Source organism: Gracilinanus agilis, chromosome 3 (assembly GCF_016433145.1).
Source record: "Gracilinanus agilis isolate LMUSP501 chromosome 3, AgileGrace, whole genome shotgun sequence".
Lineage (NCBI taxonomy): Eukaryota > Metazoa > Chordata > Mammalia > Didelphimorphia > Didelphidae > Gracilinanus > Gracilinanus agilis.
In genome coordinates, this window is record NC_058132.1 from 64,164,614 (window position 1) to 64,187,458 (window position 22,845).

Genomic DNA, 22,845 nt, shown 5'->3' on the forward strand with positions numbered 1-22,845 from the left:
TGCGGGCTCCGCTGCCTCCCCTCCCCCAGAGGAACACGCAGGGCCAGCCTTACTGAGTCCCCAAAGTGGCTGGGGGATGTGATTTTATTAGAGACTGGGAGCCGAGTGTGGATTCTTGGGGGGCCGAAGCAGCAGGATGGCATTGGGCACCAGCCCACAGGCCTGCAGTGTCTTTGAATCATCTGCGTACACGGTGTTGGGGAAGACACTGAAGATTTCAAACATGGCTGGGTCCATGTCCCTGAGGTGGAAGGGATTTCGTTAGATGTGGCCCAGCCGCACTACCCCTTTTCTGAGCAAGCTTAAAGATGGATGGGAAGAGGGGGGCCACCTTGGCAGCAAGAGGCAGGAGGGGAGAGACTGACTAGGAGTTGAAGACTATTTGGGCTCAGGTTCTGGCTCTACTAGGAATTTTTTTTTTAACCCTTTACTTTCCACATTAGACTCCATACTGAGTGGTGGTTCCAAGGCAGAAGAGCCAAAAGGGCTAGGCAATGGGGGTGAAGTGACTTGCCCAGGGTCACCCAGCTAGGGTATGTCTGAGGCCAGATTTGAACCCAGGACCTGGCTCTAGCCACTGAGTAACCTAGATTTCAGACAAAGGACTTCCCTTGAGGCTGGAGGTGAGGAAGGAGGGAATGCATGATCATAAAGGTCCCTCCAAGCTCTGGAGTGTTGTTGGGGGGGGGGGGGGACAGCCAGGCAAGGGCGAATGCAGACCGGCCACCCAGCAGTGGATGGACTTGCTGGAGGATTGGGAGCAGGTGATGAGACAGGAGGCACCGACCTGGCCTGTGCAAGGTACCGTCTGACATCCCCAATGGTGTCCAGAGGCGACATGGGCAGCACAAACGATTGCTCCCCATTCTCAGACTTGATCCGTAGAGTGACGGTGGGAAACTCCGGGGAGGCCGGTGATGAAGATGTCTGCCTCAGCCTGGGGGCCCCAGCCCCGTCACCCTGGGGCCCAGGGCTGCAGGTGCTTTGGACTGGTCCCAGTGGCCTCACCCTACCCCAGCCCAACCCACCCTGGGGTCTCTGTAAGGGCGATTCGACCCCTCCCCCACGGCCACCAGCCCTGCCCTGGCTCCCCCATTCTCAGGATTCTCACCTCTCAGTCTCCACCAAGATCTCCTGGGGCCCTGTGCAGCCCTTTGAGGCAAGGAAGCAAAACATTGGCCCTGAGGCTACAGTCCTGCCTCCCTCCCCTCCTTCCCCACCTTCCTTCTGAGGACTGCCATGAGCCCTGTTGCCTAGAATGAAAAACTCATAGAGGTTAGGCCCCATGATCTGCCCCCCACCCCCACATGGGACTGGGGTGGCAAATCCTGGCAGCAGAGAGCCCCATCCTCCTGGAACAGGAAGCTGAAGGGAGGGAGACAAAGTCTTTACCTACGAAGGAGCCCAAAACTGAGGGGGAAATAGGACACATTCTTCAAGACGGTCCATGCTGACTGATGGAAAGTGCCAAGGAGATGACTGGAAAAGGGACTGATCAGAGGAAGGTGGAAGCATGGGAGGGAAAAAGGGCTGGTGGCAGACTTATGGGCCCTGCCCCCTCAGGGAAAGGGTAAGGAGCTGGGTGCAGCCCCACAGCTGATCTGTGTTCCTGTGGAGTGGCCCTCCCTGCCCTTCCGGGCCCCAGAAGGAGCACGGACAACCCACCCCCCACCCCTAAAGCAGCTCCTGCCCAGGGAATTGCTCTGGAGTGATGGAGTTCTCACCACTGGACAGGGGAGCCAAGAGGCTCACCCCAGTGAGGTGTTGTGGGCCCCAGCCTATGCCACCACCCCCGGGGGCAGCATACACTCACTTCCAGTGTTTCCCGGATAGGTTCCCGGACTTCAATCACTTCCCCATGTCGAATCACAAATTTGGGAAGCTTTCTCAGAAACTGCTCTTTGGTGAGTGTAGGAGGTTGGGAGAAGGTGGTGTTCCTCACAAAAGGGGTGCTGTCTGTCACTGTCGGAGGGAGGGAGTTTAGACGTGGCATCTGGCCAGGACCCTCCCTTATCAACACTTTGATCGCTGATTTAGATGAAGATCTAGACTGAGAACTTAGTCAGCTTACAGGAAGGAAGTGCTAACGTGCCAGAGAGCACCCCTGGGATCCAATGAGGGGGAAAAGAAATGAAAAGGGGGCCCTCAAGTCCTGCATTTGCTGCCCATGGTGTGAGCTGGGGAAAAGCAACAAGCATCACTGGGGAGGACTTTCCCTGACCCGACAGCTCCACATGGGCCACCGCAGACGTAAGAGGAGCTATTTGTACTTTAGAAAGGATGCCTAGGCAGGGAGAGGGACTGCTGGAAGCCCAAGCCGCCGGGGATGTTCGGCCCAGAGAACCAAGCCCAACAATCAAGGATGCCCTTTCGGGCAGCCCGGAGAGCTCCCTCCCCACCAGAGGCTCACCTGTCTCATGCAGCTTCTCAGACTCCTTAGAATTCATCCTTCCTATCACATACCCGGGGCCCGAGAAGGGTTTAGGGAGTTGCTTCTCCTGGTAGACCACATTGCGAAGGTCTGTCACCTGGGTGTGGGAAGGACTGAGTGTCTGCACAGACTCCATCAAACTCCCTTGGCTGATGGAGATGGAGGGGGTGGCTCCTCTCCCCCCGCTTGGGCCCCGCAGCAGCCAAACCCTGACTGACAGATGACAGATCATCTGGGCTTCCCATCTTCCCCTTTTCCTCCCTATTTCCAGCAAGTCTAAACAGGAAAGGGGTGAGAAACAACAGCAAGAGGTAGGCCTTTGCTTTCTATGGCACTTCACAGCAAGTGTTCTCTATCCTCATTTTAGAGATAAACTGAGGATCAAAGAGCAGAAATGCCAACCCCCCCCCCCCCCATTGGAGGTAAGCACTTCAAGTACTGTGATTCCCATTTTACAGAAGAGGAAAATGAAGTTTGCAGATGTAACATGCCCAGACTCCCCAAGCTAGTGAGCAGTGGTCCTGGGATTGGAACCCAAGGTGACTGACCTCAGAAGTCCCAGTTTTCCCACCACACCACAGTGTTTCTCTAAAACAAAGTAAAGGCAGCTGACTTTTTTAGAATGCTCTTAGCTTTCAAAATGCTTTTCTTCACACGTCCCTGGAAGATGGGGAATTGTTACCTTGGACTCTGGAAATGACTAACTCAGAGCGAGGAGGGGTCTCAGGTCATTTGGCCCAACCGCCTTGATTGACCAGAAAAGAAACGAGGCCAGAGAGAGGAAGTGGCCTGCTCAGTTGGGGTCACACAGCTAGAATTCAAACCCAGGGCCTCGGATTCCTAAACCAGGCCTCTTCTGCTTCCACCTTGCTGCCTTCTGCCTTGTGGATTTGTACCAAATGGCAGCAGTTCTTCCCAACTGGAGGGCAGGGACCTCTGTGGACCAAGTTCAGGCTGGGGAAGTCTCCACAAAGCCATCCATCTGGGCGACCAGCAGGAGGCACTCACTACCTGTTCCCTGGGGCCTCTCTGCCCCATCCTTTCCCCCTGCCCTCATGGCTGCTCCTGATACAAATGTGAGTGCCTTTAGCTAGGCCAATGCCTCAGTCCTCCTCAGCGGCCGGGCTGTGGACCCAGCCCTGCTGCAGATCCTCCTTGCAGGGAAGCTTTCCCAAGCTCAAGCCAACGGTTCTTTCCCTCCATCCTTTCCATCCTCACGCTGGAAAGCACGGCCTTGTCTTTGTGGGTCCCCGGCCACTTGGGAGGGGAGCTCCTTAAGGACAAGGACCATTTCCCCAGGGGATGAGGGCTCCCTGAGGTCCGAGATGGTGCCTTTCCCTCTCCAGTGGCAGTTTCCGGAGGCCCGTGGCCGTGTGCCGCTTCTCTTGCTTCTAACCTCCCAGACAGTTGTTGAAGGCCTGCTCTAGGACGAGGACTAGAAAGACTTCAGTGGGGTCTCCAGGCTGGGGACTATGGACACAATCAGAGAGCTCCTTACCTGGAAAGGGACTCCATTGGGGTAGATTTTCTTCAGCTCAGAAGGAAAGAAGCCATCTAAGATGTCCTGGATACATTGCTGCAGGGAAGAGGGGCAGAAAGATGAAAGGTTGGAGCAGGGAGGACTAGGTGGGGAAGTGATCACTACGTCAGAGGAGGCCAATTCCCTCCTATCTCCATCCCCATCCCATAGTCCTTGCTAAGCTGAGTAACCCCCAGGGCTCCCATACCTTGGCCCTGACTCCGCTTCCCTTCCATTCCTGACCACACGAGGGTCTCTCTGCCTTGGCCCAGACTGAGGCCTGTATTTGCAGGGCTAGAAGAGGCCCCTGAGCCCTCAGAGGACCTCCAGGACTGCCTGGCATGCTGTAGATGGTCATTGTCCTCAAAGCAGAAAGAGGAGTTACCCATCAGCCAGATGTGGAGAGGCCCCACTCGAGTCCTGGCAGGGAAAAGGCTCCTCTGGTAGCTGTGGAAAGGTCCATCATGCTGCCTCCATCCCCCACCATCAACCTTCGCTTCCTGGGGCATGGATGATCCCAGTGAATATCCCACTTACTCATATGGGCTGGGAGGGGAGGCCCCCTTCTGTAATACTTGAAAGACCAGTGATTTCCTGGTGGGGTCCCCCTTGCCTGACACATCACCGTTCCTGACACTCTAGTGAGGGATTTCAGAAGCTGCTGTGGGCAAAGCAACTCCTCCCCCAGTAGCCAAGCGTTCTCTTGGCCCTGAGTTCTTGGGGGACAGACGGTCACATCCATCACCATTTCCTGGCCTCTGTGCAACACCTTCATCCCTTTCTAGGGACTCAAAATGCTTTGTACCATCCTTGAGGATGGCACGACGTGCTTGGCCTAGTAAATGTTGTTCCTATACGCCTCTGCCCTTTGGCATCCTCTTCCCTGACAATACCTGGCGGCTTCTTTCTCTTTCTTTCAAGCCCGGCTCCAGTGCTGCCCCGATTTCCCCCACCCCACCGTGTCTCGATCCCCATCAGACCTCAGGGCACCCTGGGAATGTATGATCGTGTGTCACAGATCTGCCTTTAGGTTTTGTCCCTTAACTGGACTGTGGATTTCATAAGGGCAAGGACAGTCTCCTCTGAATTTCTGTCTCTATCATCAACCCCCCTACCTTCACCTAGCGCAGCACGGGGCTCCACATAGATTCAAGGGTCATTGAAAGTATTAATGTCCAGCCCTCCCTATCTAACATAAGCGGTCACTGAGGCCCAGAAAAGGGAAGTGAATTGCCCACAGTCATCCTGAGAATCAGTCATGGCTGTGTGCCTGGGTTTTCCCTGTCTCTCTCCTGACCTTCCCCAACCCTTTCCCCTGCCCACTGGGGCTCCTTACCTGTGTGGAGACATCTGAGAAGGGGCGGAAGGGGCCATTGAACATGATGATCCCATTCTGATACAGTGTCAGGGGCACTGGCTCAGGGGTCTTGAGCACCGCCATGCTGGATGAGGTATGTACCAGAGACTGCCCCTCTCCAGCCAACAGACTAAGATCTCGTAGGTTCTCGAGCAGCTCATCAAAGTCCACCTTGGGAGGCACCGTGGAGTCTCCTGGTAACCAAGGGCTTTCTGAGGGGCAGCAACCCTTTGAAAAATGGGTGCCCTACTTTTCATGTCTTTTTATCCAGTAGAAATGGGGCCATGAGATAAGAGTACCGCTCTTTCCAGAATGGGTATATGTGTGGGCAGTGGGGCCTGGGAAAGAGCCGAGATCCAGAGTTCCCAATTCCTAGGGCTCCAGGGACTCTGAAAGGTCTCTTGATCTATGCCTCTGACTCCAGACCAGGCTGCCCCAAGATCACTATAATAATAATAATAACAACAATAACACCTGTTTCCATTTTACAATTACTGGGTACCTGGATATATATTCAAGAGCCGCTTCCCAGAGTGATTCGTGGGAAAGAATAATGGACAAGGAATTAGGAAACATGGATTGGCATGAAGGCCAGGATGTGTCCTACAGGGTGAGGTCCCAGACAAGTCACTTCATCTTTCTGAGGCTCAGTTTCCTCTCCTATCAAATGGGAATAACAATCCATGTACTACCTACTTTCTGGGGTATTGTGAGGAAAGTATTTTGCAAACCGTAGAGAGTTTGGAAATCTTATTCCTCCCAACTCCTAGTCTGAGGCCTCATGCTATCGTGGAGGTAAAATGAGCTTCTTCAAAGTTATACTGGCTTAGGACAATCTCTGGTGGGTTCTCCATCTGGAAAGGCTTCATGCAGGGTCCTGGTGACACAAGGGCCCTTACAAAGGCCAGCCTGGCCAAAGAATTCCTTATCACCAGTATGGCTGTCACCAGATGATGCAGCCTTTGGTTTAACAACCCCCGGCCTCCCCATCCAAGAACTCCTGGGGTGGGGCTCTCCACCCATCCTTTCTATAACCAAGTAGATAAGCCCTAGGGGGTTGCTTGAAGCAACTGGCTCATGGTCACACAGCTCAGGATTGGAACCCAGGTCTTCCAGAATCTAAACAAGGCACTCTATCCACTAAACCATGCTGCTTCTCCCTACAATCTACAATACGGAGAAAAAGATAAGCTAGCTCTCAGTCCTGCGTGCTCCCAGTCTACACATTTGACTCCTAACAGTCGTAGAGTGATAGGAAATGTGACGGGTGATACAAAGAATCATATGGTTATTAGATATACAGACACTAATGTAATTGTTTGTATTCTACATTTGAGATCTTTGCCCAAAGATGAATAAGTTGATGTGCAACTGGAGAAGTGAATCCTTTCCCTTAGGAATAGACTCACTACAAATAAAGCCAGAAATTGGAGCCATGCTAAATAGTGATGAAACCCAGATTAAACCGACTAGCCACTATTGACCTTACTTCTAAAGAAAAAAACCTTTTTTTTTTCCTTTAAACCCTCACCTTCCATCTTGGAGTCAATACTGTGTATTGGCTCCAAGGCAGAAGAGTGGTAAAGGGCTAGGCAATGGGGGTTAAGTGACCTGCACAGGGTCACACAGCTGGGAAGTGACTGAGGCCAGGTTTGAACCTAGGACCTCCCGTCTCTAGGCCTGACTCTCACTCCACTGAGCTACCCAGCTGCCCCCTCCATCCTTTCTTTTAACAAAAGATCTAAGGTATGAGGCTGCTTTATTATCAGTAGAAAATGCTCTCTTTACACCATTTTACAGTGAGTATTATACATCATGGGGAACTCAATTGGGAATATGCAGGAGTTTATATGAAGCCTTGCAATAAAGTTGATCAATAAAAGCAAAGTTGCAGCTAAATGGAAGGATAGTCCCCAGCTTTTCCCTGGACAGGTCAATAAAGGAGTTGCTTCCTGCCTACATCATGAATAAATACCTTCTTCGAGAAGAAAGTTGGAAGGTACCACCAGACACAGTAAACATAGAGTAACATCACAACTATAAAACTGACTATATTTTAACATACAGGAAACTCCTAGTTACTGACGTGGAAGTCATTTCCAAGTCAGTTGTCTATGCAATCTGACCATGAGAGCAAAAGTCAAAATCAATTACCAAATTAGAAGAAAAGATAAAAATAGGAACGCATTTTTGCAGTTAGGATAGTTTCAACCTGGTCTGTTTAAACAAGTTGCTGATGCTAAAAATGAGCAACATATTAAGGAAAAGATGGTAAATCTAACTATAGCTATTTTTTTTTAAATTTTAAACCCTTGACTTCTGTGTATTGACTTATAGGTGGTGGAAGAGTGGTAAGGGTAGGCAATGGGGGTCAAGTGACTTGCCCAAGGTCACACAGCTGGGAAGTGTCTGAGGCCAGGTTTGAACCTAGGACCTCCCCGTCTCTAGGCCTGGCTCTCAATCCACTGAGCTACCCAGCTGTCCCCCTATAGCTATTTCTTAGAGAATATTCAACACTATTCCAATCTATAAACTCTGATTTCTGTTTGCTGATTTGCTTAGATAAAATGGGTTTACTTGGCATTTGTGATGGTCTTTTGTAAAACCATTATTTGGTGAGAAATGGGCTAAAAGCTAAGGGCTACTATCCTTCCCTTTAAGAGTAATCAGTAAGAGTAAGCAGCTTTCCTTCAGAACCTACCCAAAGCATATTCCTAGACTAGAAATATTTGAGCAGGTGGTAGATATAATTCTAGCCTAATATAACCTTGGAAAATAAAAGCTCATTCAACCTAGACAGTCTTGGATTCTGAAACCCTTTGCCACTCAGTTAGGATGCTGATGGTACAGGCATGACTTTCCTATTTTCTACAAAGTGAGCCAGATAATATCTATCTATGACATCTAAAAGATATGTCTCTACGTTTAGCCAACACACACACACACACACAAACACATAAATATCTTAAGTATGACTGTGTGGGTGTGAGTGCATGTGGAGCATTGAATGGCATCGTATCTAAATACTTGAAGGAAAATTTAATTAAATTACAGGGAGAAATGACAAAACTATAATAGATATTTCAAGGTGCCTCTTCTAGACCTAAACATTAAAAAGAAGTAAATAAGAAATAAGTTAAAGATCTAAACGAACTTTGTAAAAGTTAGCTATAGCCAATTCCTAACAATTACTGAATGAGAATAAAAAGGAATATACATATTTCTCAGCTGTGTATGGCACCTCTACAAAGTCATGGGCTTGAACATAAAAATTTCATAACAAGTACATCTTTGCTGAACATAATGCAATTAATTTATAATCAGTAAAGGACCCTCCAAGAAATGATTAAAATTCAAATGAAAACTAAATAATTTAATACTCAAGAACAAATCATAGATATGAAATCATTTCATCAAATAAAATTACGTGACAAAATTCTAAAACTTTTGGATACAACAAAAGCAGTTGTTAGAAGAAAATTTATATATTTCTGAATATTTTCATCAACAAATAAATAATCAAGTCGACAAATTGAGCATCACACCAAAAACTTTAAAAAACAACAAATTTTAAAACCCAGAAAGAAAAATATAAAAACTTGAAAATCAAGAGATAAAATTGAAAACAAAAAAATCCCAATGAATTAATAACTAAAACTAGGAGCTGATTTTTAAAAAGTAAACTATCAGATCATCTGATAAAAAAATTGCCAATGTGAAAAATCAGAAAGGAAAATTCATAATGAATGAAGAATAAAAGAAATTTCTAGAAAGTAATTTGTTCAATTATATACTAACAAAAATGAAGATATAGTTTAAATGGATATTCACAAAAATATAAATTATTTGTATTAATGAAACAAGAAATAGAGAACTTAAATGTCTTAAAAGGAATAGCAAGAGATAGTGAGCAAGCCAAACAAGGAACTCACAAAGAAAAAAAAAATAGATTTGTAAGTGAATACTCTTAAACATTCAAAGAATAATTCCAATATTAAATAAATTACTTATGAAAATCAAGAAAAATAGATCCTAACAAACTTCTTCCTGAGACAAATATGGTCCTGGCACCGAAAACCAGAGTGAGATAGAGTAAAGTAATAAAACTATAGACCAATATACCTAATGAATATCAACATAAAAATACTGAATAAAATGCTAACAAAGGGGCTATAGCAACATGTAGAAAAAATTACACACTATGGCCAGGAAGAAAAAGATTGGTTTAATATTGAAAAAACTATGAACATAATGGATTACATTAATAAAAATAATAAAATTCACATTATTACATGAATAGATGCAGAAAAGTAGATTATTCTTATGCTAAGTGGTATTTATCTACAACCCAATACTAGTCCTATCTGTAATGGAAAAACACTAGAGGCCTTTACAGTAAGTTTAGGGGTAAGGCAAAAATATCCATTGTCATCACTTGAAATCTTATAATAAGAAAATAGGAAAAAATTAAGGAAATGAGTGTAGGCAATAAGGGGGAAAATTATCATTCTTTGCAGCTGACATGAGGGTTTATGTAAAAAAAAGCTTAGAGAATCGACTAAAAACTAAAATAGTAATTTCAGCAAAATAGCATGATAATAAAATAAACCACAAAAATCATCATTCTTTCTATGTATTACCAATAAAACCCAACAGGAAGAGATAAAGGAAATCCATTCCAGAATACATAAGACATTTGTGAATTTAGCTACTAATATAAAAAGGAATTAAATGAGCACAACTCTAAAACAGTCCTTATAGAAATAAAAACAAGCCTAAACAATCAGAACGATTGCTCATAGTTTGTACTGATATAATTAAAATGACAATACAACTTAAGGCATTTACTTATAGTTCCATGCTACTTCCTGCTAAAAGATCGTTTTTATAAAGAAAAAGGATAAGGGGGGAAAAAAGTCTAGACACTATTTCAAGATATCATAAATGGAAATGCTCAGATCTAATAGAACCAAAAGGCAAGGGGCAGCTGGGTAGCTCAGTGGATTGAGAGTCAGGCCTAGAGACAGGAGGTCCTGGGTTCAAATCCAGCCTCAGACGCTTCCCAGCTCTGTGAGCCTGGGCAAGTCACTTGGATCCCCATTGCCCACTCTTACCACTCTTCCACCAAGGAGCCAATACACAGAAGTTAAGGGTTTAAAAAAAAAAAGAACCAAAAGGCAAAGTAAATGTGGGAGCAGGGAGGATTCTAATTATCTGATTATCTCTTGAGAAAAATCACCAAAGGAAAAGCCCTGAGAAATGCCATAGCCAAAATCCAATCTACAACAAAGAAAAAAACTATATAAATATATAATATATAAGAAAGACCTTCAAGAAGGCAGAAAGTTCAGGTACCAAGGAACTGCAGTCATAATGACATATCTGGCATCTTCTACTATAAATGAAAAGATAGCTTTGAATACAGTGTCCCAAAAAAACCAAAAGATACTACTCGATTATAGCCAAGCAAAACATATCCAAAAAAGCTGAGTATAACCCTATAGAGGGGGAAATTGGTATCTTTAATGAAACAGAGAACTTTTGAGCATGTTTGATGAAAAAAAAAATCAGAACTTGTAGGAACTTGGAAATATACATTCAATAAATAGTCAAGAGAAATCTAGAAAAGCAAGATTTTTTTTGAGCAACTAGAAGAGACCTTGTGCTGATTCAGCGCTATTATTCTGGTAGGGAAAAGAAATAAATATGCCTTTAAGAACTTTAATGACTTCAAAGGGTATTTAAGCGGTTACACAATAAAACCAGAGGACCCAGGGGTGGATTCGATTCTGTTTAGGGTGAGAAAAGGAAGGGAGGGTCAAAGAAAAAAGGAAGAAGGGAAGAGGAACTTGCTATTTCTTATATTGAGTTTGGTGAAAAACAGAGTATGTAAATGTAGAGGAAAGGGTGAGGGAAGTGAGATCACAATGAACTTCTCTGTCATCCGTGAACCAAAGAATGGCAGAATACATTGTACATACTGCACATGCAGTACACACACACACACACACACACACACACACACACACACACACACTCCCCCAGTGTGCGTTGTAGACATCATCAGTAAGCATGGATCAGGATTGGGGTGGGGAGGTTAAGGGAGGATTCTGTGGGGGTGAGAATAATCAAAAGCCAAACAAACTTCCTGATCCTGAAACAGGTGGAAGGACTAAAGGGGAAAGAAAGAAATTGAAGGGGTGTCTCTCGCCTGGGGAATGACGGAACAAACTGTGGTATCTGAATATGACGGAGTGTTACTGTGCTCTAAGAAATGACAAGATGGACAGTTTCAGAGAATCCTGGGAAACAGGACTGGCTGGAGGAGCTAAGATGGTGGTGCAGAGGAAGCTGGGTAACTGAGCTCCCATCTATAGCTCCTCCAAACACATCCATAAATTGCACCAGTCCGAAGCCTGATGGAGAAATTCAGGAAAAAAAGTCACAGGGAGTCTTTTGTCCTACTCAGGCCAGAGTAGGGAGAAGAAGAGGCCCACAGTTACTGGGGACGGGGTTGGGGAAGGAGCGTGTGGCCCCTAGTGCCCTCCATCCAGAGCCCAGGACAGGCTGCATCCAACGGCTCAGAGGAGATCCCAGGAGTACCCCCAAACCCATCCCAGGGCCCTGCCACACAGTTCTGGGTCAGAGATCCAGAGCAGAGTGAAAATGGACCTGTGAACATGGGGAGTCCCGGTGGCATTATCTCTCCCAGGTAGAGAGGCCCTGGACAGTGTTCTGAAAGAGAAAGCCGTTCAGAAACCAGCAGCAGCAGTGACATGGCTCAGCCCCCAAGCTCACAGCAGAATCTCACATCTAGCATCTAGCCCAGGTGGTAACCAATAACCAAAGCAGGAAACCAAGACCAAAGGGGAGGCTTAAAATTCTGCCACTCTGAACTAACAAAGCTTACCTAACAGATCCAAACCCAGGTCAGAAACTTGCAGGGCTCAGACCTGGGGGGCAGCAAATGGACTTTACCCTGACTCAGACTACTTTGGGAGCACTGAGAACTTGCAGCTTCCCAGTCTCTGAGGTCCTGAAACACTCAGTACCCTAAGTAGCAATAGCACCAGCCCAGACCTTCCCTCCAGAAGTGCCACAGAGCCCAACCCTAACACACCTTATCCTGAGTCAGGAAGGAGTCTAGAAAAATAAGCAAACCAAAAAAAGTGATTCTGTTTTATTATGAGCTAATATGGTGGTAGGGATACTTAAGACACGAAGGAGAAAAGAAAAACTCTAAAAACTCTAAAATAAGAGAAAAACACATCAGGAAAGTAAAACTTGTTTTTATAAATGGAATGAGAACACTGGAGGGAAAAAATTGGAAATGAAAATCATGGAAGAAAGAATTAGAAAGAGAATTAACAGCTTGGCACAAGAAGTTCTAAACTTTGTGGAGGCAACAAACTCCCTGAAAATTTGAATGGATCAGATGGAAGCCAATGACTTCATAAGGCAAAAAGAAATACTAAAAACAAAGTCAAAAAGGCTGAGAAAATGGAAAATGTAAAGTATTGCATATCAAAAACAAACTGGCCTGGAAAACATCAAAAAGAAAAAAAAATAAGTCCAATGACTAGTACCATGACTAAAAAAAAAAAAAAAAGAGTCTAGACATCCTATTTCATGAAATCTTAAAAGAAAATGAAAAGATATCTTAAAACCAAAGGGCAAAGTAGAACTTGAAAGAATCTACCAATCACCTTCTGGAAAAAAACCTCCAAATGAAAACACGTAGGAACATCATAGCCAAAATCCAGAGATCTGGATTTTTTTTTCAATTCTATAAACAGACAGAAAAGAATTGGAGGACTAAGGAACCATAGTCAGGATCACACATAATCACATACAAAATACAGTATTCCAGAAGAGAAAGAATATGGGCTAATATCAAAAAGTAACCTTTACCTAGAAAAACTTGAATATATAATCCTAAAATAGAAAAAAATAGATCTTGAATGAAAGAAAGCACTTCTAAGCATTTATGGTAGAAAGACCAAAGCTGCAAAGGAACTTTGAAGGTAAACACAGGAGTGAAGAGAAACCTAAAAAGGCTACAAGAATGAAAAATTATAAAGGACTAAAAAAGGAAAAATGGCATTTAAATATGGGGAAATGACCCATGTAGCATCATCATGAAGGTTCACCGAGGGAGTCAAATTGGACAAGGCCTGGGGAGTGGTTCAGTTACGTCTTAAGAAAGGAAAGAAAGAGGAAGAGGAATACACTAGGCAGACAGGAAGGAAAGGGCCATTATCTCACATAAGTATCTTTATAAACAAGCAAGAGGGCTAAGAAGGAGTGGTTAATGCTTGAACCTCATTCTCCTCTGAACTGGTTAAGAGAAGGAAGAACAAACACACACAAACACACACTTACTCGGTCTATTTAACTAAGGAGGAAAACAGGAGAGAAAGGGCAGAGGAGAATTAGAAAACAGATTGAGGAGAGGATGAGTCCTCAGCAAAACAAATTCTAAGGCTGTATTAGTTCTAGCTTTCTTACAAAATGGGAATTTGAGGGTGTGCTCATCCATTGGGAATGGCTGAACAAGCGATGGTATATGAATGTGATGGAATACTAGTGAGCATAATGACCACCCAGGATTCCAGACTACAAATGATGATGCCTGCTACCCACCTCCTGATAGAGAAGTGAAGGACTTAGTGTAGAATAAGACATATTTTTTTGGACAAGGCCAATGGGGAAATTTGTTTTGATTGACTACAAATGCTTGTAATGGGTTTTATTTTTCTTGTGTTCTCAAATGAGGGGGAAAGAGGCTGGCCAGAGAGGGCTAGGGTGTGAAGGATTTTGGTGATTAAAACAATTGTTTGCTTTTTTGAAACCCTTACCTTCTCTCTTAGAATCTAGACTAAGTATAGGTTCCCAAGCAGAAGAGGGTAAGGCCTAGGCAACTGAGGTTAAGTGACTTGCCCAGGGTCACACAGCTAGAAATGATCTGAGGTCAGATTTGAACCCAGGACCTCCTGTCTCTATACCTGGCTCACTATTCACTGAGCCCCTAGCTGCCTCCCAAAGTATCTTTAAAATTTTTTTTCAAAGGAAATATAAACTTACGTGGAATGAAGTGAGCCAAAACAGGAGAAAAATTTGTATAAGGACAACATGATTAAAAAAAAAATTTGAGAGGTGTAAGGCTGATCAGTGTAATAACTAATCAAATTTATGGTGGACCCTCTTAATAAAGCACATTATCTACCTTCTGATACACAGAGGATATGCTTCAAATATAAAAAGAGAAAGACTTTTTTTGAGGGTTGGGGAAGGCCACTTGTGGTTTTTATTGTACTTTGTCTTTTGTTTTGTTTTGTTTTTGTTAAAAGGTTGGTTGGTTTGTTTTCCTTAATTTCTAATTTGGAGCAAAAGATAGAATAATAGCAAAAATGATATTTTAAAAAGGCCATTGAAGCATTTGTTTAAACGCACAGAGGATTCAAATCTGGCCTCAGACACTTCCTAGCTGGGTGACCTTGGGCAAGTCCCTTAACCCCCACTGCCTACCCCTTACTGCTCTTCTGCATTGGAACCAATACATGGTACTGATTCTAAGACAGAAGGTAAGGGCTTAAAAAAACAAATAAATAAATGAATGAATTCACAGAGGAGAAAGCAATTCAGAAGGAAACACAAATGGGATAATTTTGAAAGCATGGTATGAAATTTTATATCTATATCTCTATATATTTTAAAGCAAGCAGTATAAAATGAAGATTCATGATTTTATACACAATCTTGTGTGTATTTTGTTGTGTATGTGGAAGTGCTCATCTTTTTTTGCTTTGGGTTCATAATTTTAAAAGTTTTAAAAAACAAACCCAATCCTTCTAAGGTTCTACCTTGAAACCATCAGATTGTCAAAGATGACCAAAAAAGGAGAAATCACAATTGTCAGAGCAGGAAAGATGGGAGCACAAAGGAACTGTTATGGGTCTGTGAGATCTAAACTTTCTGGAACGTACTTTGGAACTATATCCACAAAATACTTCAGTTGTGACTTCACCCTTTGACCCAGTGATCCCAGGATTAGGCCTATTTTCTGACAAAGAAAATCCATGCAAAAAAGGATTTAGAGAAGCATTTTTTTGTTGGAACAAAGACCTGGAAACAAAGTTGATGTCCATCATTTGGGGATTAGCTAAACTAATTATGGCATATGAATATAAGGGAATATTACTGTTCCTTACCAAAAATGACGAAAAGGACAAAATCAGAGAAACCTCCAAGGACTTGTATGAACTGATACAGAATGAAGTGAGTAGAATTGGAGCAATATAAATATTATAGCATTATAAAACAAAATAACTATGAAAGATTGGAGAACTCTGATTAATGAGATAATCAATCATGATTCTGGGAGATTAATTACAAATCATGTTTCCCATCTTTTGATAAAGTGTTAATTGTCTCATGGGTACAGGATGATGCCTATATTTTCAGACACAGAAAATATGTAATTTTGCTTTGAATGATTACATTTATTTGTTCCAAGGGAGGGTTTTTATTTGGGGGTAAAGAAAGTGTGGGGAAAGGTTAATTATAGTGACCCTTTATAAAAAAGGAAGAAGATAAACATTAATTAATCATTAAAAAAATTAGATAGTAGAGGGGCAGCTGGATGGCTCAATAGATAGAGAGCCAGCCCTGGAGATGGGAGGTTCTGGGTTCAAATCTAGCCTCAGACACTTCCTAGCTGGGTGACCCTGTGCAAGTCACTTAACCCCCATTGCCTAGCCCTTACCACTCTTCTGCCTTAGAACCAATATTGGTTCTAAGACAGAAAGTAAGGGTTTAATAAAAAGAAGAATGCAGAGGGAAATTAAAAAAGAGGAACTAAAGTAACTTTGAAATATATATTTTTTAATTCTATATACAGTAGAGATTCATAGTTTCCATATGCATTTTCTGTCCATTGCATAGGGACAAATAGTTGCTATTTGTCAAATTCATAATAATAAAAAAGAATTATTTTTAAGGTAAGGAAGAGCATCCTGAGTATAAGGTCAAGTCAAAGATGAAGAAACAAAGGATGATAGCTGAGATAGGAAGGGGGTTTACAGAAGGAAAAGCAGATGAGGGATGAAAAACATGTCATCAAGAAATATTGAAACAAGGCCATTTCCATACTGAAGAGTATGAAAGCAAAATAATGAAGTAATATCACTGAATAATAAAACTGGAAAGGCTTCTAGAACACCGAGTATCCGAAGCAGCAGGGACCTTAGAGACCACGTAATGTCACCCCTGGGAGGTACCTCACAATAGTAGAACTGGGAGTTAGAATGTAGACTGTAAGAGCTGGGAGGGAGCTTAGAGACCACCAGATCCCAAGATAACAGGATTGTAGAGCTGGAAAGTATCTTACTGATGAGGGGGTGCATCTTGCTAGAAGATACAAGGTCCCCCTGCTTGGAGCCAGGGAACTTTTGGCCTTCTTAAGGCTTGCCCAGAAGAAAGCTTCCCACTCCACTCTACCTGGCTTCCAGAGTTTCTTGAGGGTCCACTTTTCTGGCTCTAGGTCCGTCTCCATCTCCATTTCAATCTCTGATGGTTCTCCCACCCACTCCAGTCCATAGTCGTTCAGAAATCGCTGAGCAGGAAAAGGGGAAGGACACAGAGGGAGATGGCCATTAGCTAGGCTTCTTTCCTGAGAGACACCAAGAAGGGCAGGGGCAGTGAAGGCTGTCGATATCAGGATTCAGTGAGTAGCAAGTTCATGGCAGAATCAAGGCCACCGCTAGGAAGCCATGGCTCCTCTTCTCGTTTCCCTAGACAGGGCAGTAAGTAGAGGCAGACACCTTCAGAGGTGAGGGAGGCACTGTGTGTGTGTTGTGATGGAAAGGACCCTGAAGTTGGAGCCAAAAGACCTGGGTTTTCAAGTCTGACCCTTCCTAATTGTGTTATCTAGAGCAAGTCCCTTCACATTGAGCCTCAGTTTTCTCATGAATAAAATGGAAATAACAGCAATTGCTCTAGCTAGAGCTTAAGATCACACAAGATAAAGGATGTGCTTCACACTGCAAGTCATAAAGTACTATGAAAATATGAGCCATTCTTATTCGCTGGGAAGGCACTTAGAGATCATCTATCCAGTCAAACCCTCTTTCTCATAGATAAGGAAACTGAGGCCCAGCAAGGAAGAGATTTTTGCTCCAAATTGTAAAACAAGTTAGATCTCCTGACAGAGCTGAGAATCAGACCCAAGTCTCCTACTTCTGTGACCCAAGCTCCAGCATAGAAATGGGAAAGGCAGAGGGGACACCATACCACTTTTGGACTGGATGTTGATGATAACCTCTATTTTCCCAACCAACTCCTCTGCTTGAGGGAGGGCTATTTCCAGAAGCTGTAGGACAAAGGTTTAAATGGAGCGTCTGCTGCCTGGGCTCTAGGGGACACCAGGAAATGAGATGTGAAAAGCAAGGTGAAAGCTGTCAGCTACAACAAGTTTGCTGATGTTGCAGCCTGGGCTGAGGTCAGGGGCTTTGTCTTCCTGGCTCTAAACTAGGTTTTAACACTGACAGTTAAGCACTGCACTGGGCAATTGATTTTGGTCCATGATATAGAGGAAGTGGAGGCGATCATTTTATGATAATGGCTCACCTTCATACATTTCTGTAAACTTGGCAAAGTACAGCCTCACAACCCTGAGATGCAACTCAAATGCTGTCCCCAATTATTGACATTTTTAAAACACTCAATGACTTGCCTGGGTCACCTAGCTTTGAAGTTTTGGGACTGAAATTTGAATTCAGACCTTCTGATTCTAAGACCTGTGTCATTTCCACTATAATCCACACTCTGCTTCCTTCTATCTAAATTGTGGCCAATGGAAAAGGCAGCATCTTCTCTAAGGGTTTCTGGAAAGGACAATGATGGTGATAGCTATTATTCACATCACCTAGAACACTGGGTTATCCACTGGGGTTGCAATCAAATGACTCTCCAAGTCAGGTGCTCGTTCATTGTTTCATAGGATTTATACATAGAAGGGAACTTCTAGATCATTTAGTCCAGGGGACAAATGGGTAGCACGGTAGGCCTAGAGTCAGGAGGACCCAGGTTCAAATTTGACCTCAGATACTTCCTAGCTGTGTGACCCTGGGCAAGTCACTTAACTGCATTTGCCTAGTCCTTCCAACGCTTCTATCTTAGAACTGATACTAAGACAGAAAGTAAGGGTTTTGTTTTTTTTAAAAAAGGAAGGAGAGAGGAAAGAAGGGTTAAGAAAGGAAAGAAGGAAGGTAGGAAGGAAGGAAGGGAGGGAGGGAGGAAGGGAGGAAGGAAGGTTGAGGAAGAAAAGAAATCATTTAGTCCAACCTATCTATTTTACAAACAAAGAAATTGAGATTTCAGAGAGGTTACATAGTTAACACCAGAGCTAGGATTTGATTCTCATGTCGATGAGTGAGTGATAAGAAAGATCTATTAGGTATGGTAGAAAGAGAGTAGCTCCAACAGAAGTGGGAAGGAGGCTTGGAAAAGATCTCCATGGCCTCCCCGAGTTCCATTGCTTGCATGGCCACTGGGAGATGCCCCGAAGCCTTCTCCTCAGTTGTGTTCAGAATCCCTTCCCCCTCTATGCCTTTATCGGTCTCACCTCCATCTCCTGGACCTGATTCTGAAGGCGCTGACACTTGGCTTCCAGTTCTTCTGTATGAATTGAAAGTCTTTGTTCTCCTAGAAAAGATAAAATGGGTTCAGAGGGACCCCAACAATCAAAGCAAAGATGCAGGATTCATGGTGCCTCCCGACTCCACCCCAGGCCAACAAAGTTGTGCTTCAAGTGCTGCCTAAAGAGAAACCATAGAGGGTCAGCCACAACCTAGAATGAGATTTTGTACAAGCATCTTAAAACATCAGCATTCTACATTCCATTTCAAGCTTGAGGGTAGATTAATCCTGCTAGGTTTTTAAGTCTTTAAATTCTGCTAACTGAGCAATTCATTCATACAACAAATATTTATTAAATGATTACTATATGCCAAGCCAGGACAGAAGTGGTGAAGATTGAAGTAGGGAAATGATTGAAGTATGGAGGGGGAATAAGCTCGGTTTGGGACATGTTAAGTTTGAGGTGTTGAACATCTCAGGAGGTGGTTATAATGGACATGCCCTGATGACAGACAGAAATGTGGGTTTGGAGCTCAGTACAAAGGCAGGACTGGAGATACTGATTTGGGAACCATTTGCAGAGAAGGGCCAGCCAAAGGCATGGGAGTAAATGGTACTGCCACATGAAAGAATATAGAAAAGAAGAGAGCCTGAGAAGATGCTTTGAGGTGCACCAACCATAAAAGTTTAAGGGGTCAGGAAAGACATTTAAAAATCAATGAAAAAGAGAGAAGAAGAATGATTAGACAAAAGCCTAAGGAGGAGGGATCGGAGAGATGGGAGGAAGAGAACCAAGAGAGAACAGTGCCATGAAAACCCAGATTGGAGAGAAGAGAACAGGGAAGTCAACAGTGTCAAATGTAACAGAAAAGTCAAGAAGATGAAGACTGAGAAAAGAATCAGATATGACAACTAAAAGGTTGTTAACTATGGCAGAGTAATTTGCCTTTAGAAGGTGAAGGAAAGGGGCAGCTAGGTGGGTGCTTTATTTGGGCAAGTCATTTGACCCTAATTGCTTAGCCCTTGCTGTCCTTCTGCCTTGGAACTTACACTTGGTTCTAAGACAGAAGGTTAGGGTTTAAAAAAAAAGAAAGAAAAAAAAAGGTGTAGGGACATCTTTGCTGTGACTAGAGGGAAGAAGGAAAGGATAGTCAAGGAAATTTTGAGCAGGGCTAAAAGATCTCAGAGAAGTAGGCACCTGGACAATCTGATTTGTGCAGTGTCCTCTTCTCTCAGCACACTTGCCTGGTAACCTCATCAGCTCCCCTGGGATCAGTTATCATCTTTTATCATCTCTATGTAGATAATTCCCAGATCTATATATCTAGTCCTAATGCCTCTCCTGAGCTCTAGGCCTGTACTGACAATTGCTTATCGGTTACAAAGGTTTCTGAGGGCCAGGACTATTTCTTTCATTGTAGTTTTTCTGTTCCCAGTACATAATAGGTTCATTTTAAAAAAAATCTTTACCTTCTGTCTTAGTATCCATATAGAGTATCTATTCCAGGGCAGAAGAGTAGTAAGGGTTAGACAGTTGCATTAACTGACTTGCCCAGGTTATGCCCCACAAAAATTTGTAATAAATTCTTGATTGATTCAAGGGGAAAAAAACTCAGAACAGACATTATAGCAAATGAAATAAAGAGTTGAGGAAGGTAGAAGAACTGTCAAACAGTAACAAAGGCTCAAAGTGATATAACATAATTTGTAGTGGATGAAGCAGCCACATTGATTCACAAGTCCCAGAGCAGAAGGAGAGAGCTCAAATAGTGCATATTGTCCAAGGATTCCCAGGTCAAGAAGAGTTAAAGGTCAGGGAGGCAAAGAATTCTAGTGAAACATTCCAGTGCTTGATGATGCATTAAATGGGTATTATAGTAAATAAGTAAATGGGCATCAAATTAAAAGTGAAGCCAAAGCAGAGGATTGGATCTGGCAGAACAGAGATGGGTGGAGGGATTAAAGGTCATGATAAGGGTAAAGAGTTCCATTCATGTGAATGAGAATGGGGAAAAAGGAAGGATTGAAGAGGGAAGTTGCATAGTTTGAAGGCTTAGCTCGCAGATGCAATGCAGTTTGCAAAAATGTTGAGATGTGGGGCCATGGATGTAGGGTCATGCTGGTATGGAATTAAAATGGGGTGGAAGGGGTCACTGAAATGGGAGAATTAAGAGGCCAGTTGGCCAAAGACTGCATACTGAAGTCCCAGGTCATGTTAGTTGGGATGAAAAGAAAGACTAAACAGATACTAATATAATTGAGGGAGTTGCAGCAATGACCTAGATAGATGGCAGCAATGAGGACAGAAAGAAGACATTACAAGGAGACTATGTGGATCTTAAAAAAGAAATCATAACTTCTCCAGGTAGCTTTCCCACTCAGGCCCTTGAGGGAGGACAGTGAATAGTCTAGTGACCTGCCCCATTTCAAAGGACCTTTCTCTAACCACTGGCATTGTGCCTCTAGACTCATTCCTCTGTGGTTAATATACTTCCCACCCCCTTTAGAGGGCCTCCCAAAAGTCTTAGTGCAGTTTTAAGCTTTAATAATTTCAAAACTATAAATTCTATAAACTTAGTCCCATCTCCAAATTGCAAATTTAATTATTTAAATTTCTTTTACACCCATTAGTTTTGTGAATTTTAAATAATGCGTTTTAATATCTTAACCAGTCAGTGCAGCCTGCGACTATGCATTGTGTGTGACAGCTTGGGCACTGCACTTTTTCAGACTAGTAGACCCATACAGGATCTCCTCTTTTTTGGCTCCTTGGGGTCACCTGATCTAGCTCCATTAGGCTTTTTCTTATGGGGTAATGTCAAAACTGTGATGTCTGCGTGAAAACCTCCTTCTTAGGATCTTCTTAAGGCTAGGATTACAAATGTAACCATTTCAGTCACTGAGCCACAGCTGATAAGGGTGTCTACAGAGTTTAAAAAATTAACTAGAATAATAATACATAGAACAAGACAGTAGTTATCTTGAATTTTCATGATGTCGATATTTTGAAGCCTTAATCTTCTACAAATCGTTTTTCTATGTACGTAGCATTTATACTTCCGAGCTGAAAATGGAAGTAAGACTTGAGGGATACCCTGTATCCCTCCTGTCCCCGTGGGAGACTGAACCTCAGACTGCCCATGCCCAGAGGCCAGTGCTCCATCCTAGCTGCCTGCTCCTATACTCCTACCCTCTTCAACCACCTGCTTCACATCTGCCCCATCTCCTCCACTGGGCCTCTAATCGAACTCACGTCTGATCAAGAATCATTTATACGATATTCCCAACAAGTGGGTTCTTGGCCCTTTGCTTGAGGACTTCCAATGAGGGCAAATCCAATTACGTCCCAGGGAAGCCCCTTCTGCTTTAGGAATGCTCCAGGAAAAAACCTTTGCTGAGGAGTCTAATCTGCTTCCCCACAACCTCCTCCTCCGGCTCCTCCCAGCTCTGCTCCATGGGGCCAAGCAGGCAAGTCTAATTAACCTTTTTGCTACCAGAAGGTCCCATTGTTCCAGACTGAGCGTTTCAGGTTTGTGCATGCAGGCTCCCCTCCCACCGGGGGAGCCCCTCAAGGCAGGGATGATGGGTCTCTTCATCAGAACTATGAACCCTGGGACTGGGGTTTGAGTTTGGGCTGGGAAGGCAAGCTGGATCTGCCAGGACTCTGGCCAGAGGATTCTATTACCTTTGTCTGTCTGCAGGCTTTTGAGTTTCGACTTGAGGTTTTTGATCCACTGGTCCTGCAGTACCAAGGCACCAACATCAGCCCAAGACCGGTTCCTGGCCCTTTGGAAGCTGGGAATGGTGCCTCTGGGAAGCCTCTTGTGATTCCTTCCCGGCCCACAAGTATAGAAACTGAGATTCCAGAATGAGTGGCAGAACAAAGCTGTTGGAACCCAG

The 22,845-nt window shown here is 43.7% G+C and overlaps 1 protein-coding gene across 1 annotated transcript; it reads right to left on the reverse strand.

The window, feature by feature from the left end:
* Positions 1-49: 49 nt before the first annotated feature.
* UBXN11 (UBX domain protein 11) lies at positions 50-22,776 on the reverse strand. The gene is made up of 10 exons (XM_044671363.1): positions 22,631-22,776; positions 18,932-19,011; positions 16,807-16,921; positions 5,287-5,501; positions 3,930-4,007; positions 2,411-2,528; positions 1,814-1,962; positions 1,112-1,152; positions 788-937; positions 50-241 (listed from the first exon to the last, which is right to left on the reverse strand). Exons 2-10 carry the CDS (start codon positions 18,935-18,937, stop codon positions 88-90), a joined length of 1,026 nt encoding a protein of 341 aa, XP_044527298.1. The 5' UTR covers positions 18,938-19,011; positions 22,631-22,776; the 3' UTR covers positions 50-87.
* Positions 22,777-22,845: the final 69 nt, after the last annotated feature.

Bases quoted from the DNA above. Each gene is read 5' to 3' on its own strand.
- UBXN11 (XM_044671363.1), bottom strand. The intron at 4,008-5,286 runs GTAAGGAGCCCC...TCTTCCCTGCAG, and splicing joins TCTCAGATGTCTCCACACAG to CAATGTATCCAGGACATCTT. The intron at 1,153-1,813 runs GTGAGTGTATGC...CTTGCCTCAAAG, and splicing joins CTATCCGGGAAACACTGGAA to GGCTGCACAGGGCCCCAGGA.